This window comes from Gekko japonicus, unplaced genomic scaffold, assembly GCF_001447785.1.
Source record: "Gekko japonicus isolate JY-2015 unplaced genomic scaffold, Gekko_japonicus_V1.1 scaffold515, whole genome shotgun sequence".
NCBI classification, from domain to species: Eukaryota; Metazoa; Chordata; class Lepidosauria; order Squamata; family Gekkonidae; genus Gekko; species Gekko japonicus.
Window position 1 is genome coordinate 722,979 of NW_015164680.1, and position 7,616 is coordinate 730,594.

At 46.6% G+C, this 7,616-nt stretch overlaps 1 protein-coding gene across 1 annotated transcript in view; it reads right to left on the minus strand.

Annotated features, from left to right (window-relative positions):
* Nucleotides 1-7,616, minus strand: part of LOC107108785 (pseudouridine-metabolizing bifunctional protein C1861.05-like) — a 46,626-nt gene that overhangs the window by 30,570 nt on the left and 8,440 nt on the right. The window contains 6 exon segments of the mRNA XM_015409304.1: nucleotides 1,795-1,854; nucleotides 2,683-2,811; nucleotides 4,552-4,654; nucleotides 5,151-5,271; nucleotides 5,513-5,639; nucleotides 7,460-7,566. Of these exon segments, the coding sequence (XP_015264790.1) occupies nucleotides 1,795-1,854; nucleotides 2,683-2,811; nucleotides 4,552-4,654; nucleotides 5,151-5,271; nucleotides 5,513-5,639; nucleotides 7,460-7,566 (647 nt within the window).

A 7,616-nucleotide genomic window follows, 5' to 3' on the forward strand; every position in this document is an offset into this window, starting at 1 on the left:
ATGGGAGGAAGTACCAAGGATTGACCAAAACAAGAAACAGGTTGTCATAAGGAGCTGCAGAAGGTCAATATATTTTGAGCATGGGCAGCTCAACTTTTAATTCCATCGTAAGGTCCTCTTGCTTATGCTGTCTCCTAGAATGGCTCGGGGGAGCTGTGCTACAGCAATTCTTTGTGAATAATGTCAATAATTTTCTGCACCACTGATAGGTATTGGTGCATAGAAGGTTCTTCATCTTGATGTTCTGAAAAAGGAGTGACTTATAAAATCTGATCATCTTGGCTAATGTTCATAACCATTTTGACTTTCCTCCTCTCTCTCTAGTCCTCTCCCTAAAGGGATTTAAACGTGTTTTCTTAGTTCATTTTGAATGCAATAGCTATTTCGCCCTCCCCATTTCTCTTTTCAGCCACCTGTCAGCTAATCACAAATATGGCCAACCATCAAGCTGCAAAACAAAGCCTGCTTCCCCCGGAGCAGTGTGACCTCACCCGGCACCAAAACTTTCCACCTCAGCACAAGGTGGTGCGGGCAGCTCTTTCCATGTATCAGCCTGAAGCCCTCTTTTTCTCACTCTACTCACTTGGGGTTTCATCTCTGGCTGCGAAACATTTTTATGACTCTCACAAGCATGGGCGGCTTCCAAAGGCATATGGAGCAGAGGTCCATCAGTGGCTATTAGCCACAAGGTATAGATAGGGACTCTGGGGCAAGTGATGCTCTGTCTTCTTGGTGCTTGGGGGGGCCAACAGCGGGAGGGCTTCTAATGTCCTGGCCCCACTGGTGGACCTCCTGATGGCACTGGTATTTCTGGCCACTGTGTGACACAGAGTGTTGGACTGGATGGGCCTTTGGCCTGATCCAACATTGGCTTCTCTTATGTTCTCTTATGTTCTTAGCTCTTGGGTCCAGATATCTGTTCGCCTTTTGATGAGGTGTCCTAACCACCATGATTTTATCATAATATGACGTATGACCTATAACGGCAGGAAGCTAGATTGCTCCACGTGCTTCCACAAGGAACAATTCTCTGTGTAACCCTCACTGCTGTTGTTAACGCAGAGGCATTTGCAGTTGCACCGACCAGATCATCCACCCAGAAGTTTCCCCTGCATTTCCCTTGCCTCAGCCCCCCCCCCATAGTCACCTTTCCCCAACACACACATACCAGAGAACTTTTTTTTAGTATTTGTGTGCGTGTGTGTGCTTGTGTGCCTGGAAGTCATGGTGACTTCTAGCAACCCCTAGTGGGGCTAGGACATGTCATAGCGGTGGCTTTATATTGCCTGCCTCCACATCCTGCCCCCGGTATTCCTTGGAAGTCTCCCTTCCAAGTACTTGCCAGGGTTGGCCTTGCTTGGATTCTGAAATCTGACAAGGTTGGGCTGGCCTGGGCTGTCCAGGTCAGGGCCCAGATGACTTTTTAAAAACAGATATAAATATATTTATAAATAAATATAGATCACTATAGTGTTGTGATGTTATAATGATCTATTGCCAGATTTCATTTTTTAAATGCAACTTTTGAGCCCTTTTTGTTGCAGAGTTATAAGGGGGAAAGTGCATAGACCCAGACTCCCCATGGTAGCCGTTGCCTATTTCCTGTTCTCAACATTCCAAAAAGTGCCCACAGGCTCAGCAGGATAGCAGGCCTCTTCGCTATACTGCCAGTCCTTACACTCCCCCCATTTGTAGAGAGGCAATGGAATAGCAGCTTGTATCCAACACATTTGTATACAGTAGACATGGATAGACGGAGGATAATTCAGTCTAAGTACTGAAGAGCATGCTTACCACTATTGCTGAACTTTTTGCCTTGGCTATGAAATCAACGTTGATGCCACCAATCACCACCTGAAAGCATGGAGGGGGGGGAATATATACACAGAATCAGCACTCAGAACTTTCTTACATTTCCAAAGCTCTTCCATTATCAGAAGTGTAAGACGGAGCTCTTCCGCCAGGCGTTTGAGTAGGAGCCGCCACGACTGTTACCATCTGTCTACGACTATTACTATCTGTCCTAGCCCTTTATTACCAACTCGCCGTGAGTGCTAAAATGGTGGTACTGCGTGGAGCTGTGGCCACTAAGTATACTATCCTGATGACGTCATATGTTCCCCTTGTTAGATATTATGGCGAGCACTTAAGTTGTATTGAATGTTTTTAAATGCAGTTATAATGTTTTATGCATTGGGCAGTGGCCCCATCTGTACGCCGCCCTGAGCCCGTTTGCGGGGAGGGCGGGTTATAAATTTAAATAAATAAATAATAAATAAGTGACCCCTAAATATGGAGCAAGCAGAGCTTTGGATTCAGCTGATATTTCTCTCTTCCCAAACAATCTGCCTATAAGTTCAGCCTTAACATGCTAGCTATTTTAAATGGCCACAAACGCAGAGAAATGTGAGCTGTGCAGCTGGAACAGACCCAATGACCAAACAGTCTCGGCCTTTCCTATATGGAGGATCAAGCATTTGCCAGCGTCCTGGAGATCAGCTCACACAGTTCAAGCCCCAAAGTAGGCCTCTTTCTGAGATGCATCCCAAAATCGTGCCAGCTCAGCAAATCCTTCAGCAGAACAGTCAAACTTTAGGATCAGGTGATTAATGCAAAGTAAGCAAGGTTTGGGCTTTCTCTCTAGGAGAGGAGACATCCTTCCCGGGGTCAAAGAGCACTCACTGGTCTTGGAGCAGAAACCGCTTTTCCACTCGGAGAGGGGCCATCTCTCCTCCCTTGGGTCCTCTGGATTTTATTCAGGGCCACGGCTATTTGGCTGCCCACTTTGGCATTGTTCTTGATCAAGGCAATGTCCGATTGGGTATCGATGAAAGGAAAGTAAAAAAATACCCAGGAGCCAATAGACAAGTGCATGAAAGGAACAAGCGCAAAGCCATCGTCTTCTCCACAGCCATGTCTGTGCCACCAAACCTATGTAGTAAAGAAGCCATTTCACCCACTCAGCTATGAACCTCATTGGATGGATCCAGGGAGGTTATTCAGTCTAGCCTACCTCAAACGGCTGTTGTGTAGAGGCAGTGGGGTAGAAACACATGCTTCCCCATTGCTCTAGGAGATCCTAGGAGGAACATCAGGACACATATTAGACAGGCAGACAGATGTGAAGCTACTGCAAGAGGCAATTAGGGACTGTGCAGGAACAGTTTGTTTCATTTGTGTCTTGCCTTTCTTCCCATGAGATCGGATACAAGACAAAAAGCAGTGGCACAGCAATATGTGTAAACAAGGAAAAAAATGCATGTGCCCAAAGTCAACCACCAAAAAAACAATGATTTATAGATTTTATAGACATAATATATACATGACTCAGAACAAATTTTCCTATGAAAATGGTATAGTGGAGACATGCTTCAGACTCCTGAAGGGAGGTTCTAAGAAATGATTGATTTTCCATTGGGAATCACTGCTGTAAATGAATATACTTTGTGGATGTTTACACGTATCTATGAAATGTTGTATCCAGCATGATTCTTGAAAAAAATTATTGAAACGGATTTATAACCGGGGGGGTCCATCGATGTGGCTGGCAGAGGCACTATCACATCCTACAGTTCAAGGACTTTTTAAAATTTAATTATTACAAAGATGTGGATGAAAAAGCTTTACCTGTGGGTTTCTTCCCATGAGGCCAGAACGAAGGTTAAGCCTCACAATAACTCTGTGAGGTATGTTACACAAAAACCACCCACTAAGGGCCACATGTGGCATGCAAAATGGTACTATAATGTCTGTGCAATTCCAGTACATATGCCAAGGGTCTAGAACTATGTGCAGTTCCCAACTGTGTGTGCATATGCTGGCAAACATGCATTTGATGCCATGTGCCATGTCTGGAGAGCCTGAGATTCACAACTGAGTGGAGAGTTGATGCTGGATCTCCCATAGCCAAACCTGGTTCTTTGTCTATTGCATCATAGTAGTTTAAGGATCCCCATAACATGGTGCTGAAAACCTGGCCATGCCAAAATTAAGAATGAAGCCAAGGATGATTTGGCTTCAACCAAGAAGAATATGGCTTATGCCTAGTGCCATGATGTATTTACCTCTCCTGGAAAAAGATGCAAAGACATACATTTAAAATCTTTGCATTAAAAAAGAACAAACTGGGAAGAGGATTTCTGGATACTGGTGCTTTAAGATTTCCAGAAGGTATGGGCTTTTCTGCATTGTCATTTTACTCATATGTAAGTTCCTGTTTCTTCATGGGGTTTTTTTCCCCTATTCTACAAGTGTTTTGCTCCCTCTAGTGGTCTATTTGATATCACATAGGTTTATGTCTGGCATATCTCCCTGTCGATCTATACTGCAGGTTTTTATGCTGGACATAAACCTGTAAGGTAACAAACCAACCACTAGTGGGCACAACACATGTGCAGAAAAGAACACACACACCCTTCCCCTGAAGAAACAGGAATGTACCATCCAGCAAAATGAGAATGTAGAAAAGCCGTATGAGTACTTGGGAGAAGACCTGGTCATTTGCATTTGGGGACACAGCAGGTCCTGGTGGGAATATTACTACAAAAGGATACTGGAATGGAGGGATTTTCCACTAGACAATTCATTCACTCTCTGCAGCAAGAAGGGCGTGAGCTCCTTTCCTGTGATTCCTGCCAATGGAAGAATAAGAGCTCTTGAGGGTAGCGCTGGAGGACAGCATGCAGAATCGCCAACCTCCAGGTGGGGTCTGGAGACCTCCCACTTTCACAACTGATCTCCTGGCTACAGAGATCGCCTGGAGATGATGGCTGCTTTGGAGGGTGTTCTCCCCCCCCCCCCCCCCCCCCCCGCAAGCCCTGCTCTCCTCAGGCTCCACCCCTGAGGGTGCAGGCAAGTTGAACAGCTGTTACTGAAGGAGGTGGGAGACCTTGCCAGTGTGCAGAAGAACAGTGCACAAGCAAACGGGGGCATGTGAGGGGAAGGGCAAGAAAGGCCAGCTAGTGGGCCGCTGGGCATTCTGTGTCCAGGGCCCCTCCAAAACCTGGAACAGGCCCTGCTCCCAGCCCATGTGTGATCCAAGGTCTTCATGGCAGTCATGAGAAAGTTGTGCCATGGTGAATTGGCTCCGGCAGTCTTCAACACAGGATCCTGTCAGTGTGTTCAGTAAGGGAAGCTGGAGTGATCCTTACCGAGACTCCCTCAAGGCCTGCTGGGTCGCTTCTTCAATAAGCTGTCCTGAAGCAGCTTCCTCCTCCGGGCAGGGCACTGCGATCAGCACTCCGCTGCCCAGCTGCAAGGCCGAGGACCTGGCTGAAAACAGGAGAAGGCAACCGAGGATAAGGAAGGAGAATTTAGGAAAGTTTCAGCCCAGTAACATATGCGTTGACTCAGAAGCAAACCCCAGATAGCTTCCACGGGAATTACACCCCCAGACAAATTCAGCGTGCCTAAGGGTGCCACCTTAGAGAGAGAAACCGGGAAGCTTTGTCTATTCAAACACCAGTTCCAGACTCTGGTCATGCAAGAACCACATTATCTGTCCACAACTCACCAATCAGTTTAGCAGCATCCTCCTCGTTTTGTACCTTATAGGGTGCTTGGAAGCCACTCTGACGGGAGAAGAAGGCTGGGAACTCTCTGGATTCTCCAAAGGTGGCCACACAGACCCCTTGAGTTTCCTGCAAATGCCAATGGTGGTGGTGGAGGAAAGTGCTGCAAAGTCACAGCTGACTTATGGCGACCCTGTAGGGCAGGGGTGTCAAACATACGCTCCGGGGCCAGAACCAGCCCACTCAGGGCTCTTATCTGGCCCGCGAGCAAGTGGGGCGGTTCTCAGCCCGTGGGTCATGGAGGACAAAAAGCACCCCCTGGAGGTTTTAGAAACAGCCCCGCTGCTTCTGTGGAAAACACGGGAGGGATAAGAACTGGAAGTGGGGGGATCTGGGAGAGCCAGGCTTTTGCGGGTTCCCCAGTAAATCAATTGCTTTCACTACTAAGAATCAATTGCTTAACTGGGTTTGCCTGTGTCCTTTATAATGTTCATATCTCTGGTACCTGGCATTACATTTTATGGCACACACGGCCCGGCTTCACAAACTACCTTTCGGTCAGATCCAGCCCTCATAACAAATGAGTTTGACACCTCTGGCAGGAGACATGCAAAGGTAGTTTGCCACTGCCAGCCTCCATGTCATCGTCCTGGTATTCCAAGATTTCCTATCCAAATACTAGCCAGGGCCGACACTGCTTAGCTTCTGAGATCCGAGGAGCCTGGGTTATCCAGGTCAGGATGCAAATGTCAATAGGGAAGCTAAACAAATGAAAGGGAAAGCCATCTAAAGCAGCAGCTTTCCCTGGCTATCCAGTGCTGTTTACCTTGAATGGCAGCAGCTCTGCAGGGTTCCTAGGAGGGGGTCTTTCCCAAGGTTGCTACGTGAGAACATTTTGGCTGGAGATTGATACTGGGACCTTCCATATGCAAAGTGTGTGTGTTCTAACAGGGAGCTCTCCCTGCTGTTTGATCACCTAAACATTGCTACACAACACCACAAAGTACAGTCCCATTCCCCCAAGTTGCCAAGGCTTGCTCAGGACTTAAACCCTGCCACAGTGTAAAAGAGAATCACACCCCTAGACTCTTCCAGGGCATTTCATTGCTCACCTAGGAGTGGCAGTCCTAAAACAGAGAAGCTTCAAGGGCAGATTACAACGTGAGATTGCTGCATTTGAGTTCATTCACAGATTCAGAACAACGGATCCCTCCAGGGTTGAATACAAACAAAGGATTCTTATCTCACTACAGATCCTAATTTTCTGCTTTTCATACCCATTGCTCCAGTCAATCTGATTATATTTTGCATTGTGTCTTTATATCATGACTCCTTTCTTTGCAACCCCCCTCAAAGATCCTCATTCCCACTGGTTTCTGACAAAGGGATTTTTGACTCTTGAAAGACTATACCCTGGAAATCTTAATGGTCTTCAATGCACTACTGGACTTGAATCTTGCTCTTCTACTGCAGAATAGCAAGGCTTCCCTTGAAACTGTTCTTAAAAATAAAAAAATAAGATAAAAGTCCACCCCATCAAAACATCTCCTCCAGAAAGGCTGTGGGGTTTCATTTCACTACTGGCCTGCTGCTCAACTGATTTTTATACTATCCTGATTGTTTGTGTTAGTTATATCTAATAATAAATGAGCTGGTCCCTGTATGGATGAGGAAAGCATAAAAACTGAGCCCACCCCATGGACAAGGCAAGGGGTCTCTACCTGCTTGGGGGACTTTCCAGATATGCAGAAAAATATGCCTCTGTACATTGACCCAAAGGAAAAAGGCCATCAAAGGGGCCTGATACGGACTGAGCATGCTCCAGAAGGGACATAAGCCTCAGATTTCACAGCATCAGAAGAGATCTCTGAGCAGAGGGAGGATTTCCAGACTTGCCGGCCAGCCGTGACAGTGCCACTCTTTTCATTCATCACACAGTTTGTGCTCACCAGATATTCAAGTGTCCTACCAATATCCAGTATAGACTTGACACCCGCAGAAATGACAGCGACAGGAGTTCGGCCTAGCTCTGTCAGATCAGCACTCACGTCTAAACCTGGGAGGGACAAAATACACCACAAAATATGAATTGCAGTTCCATTATCA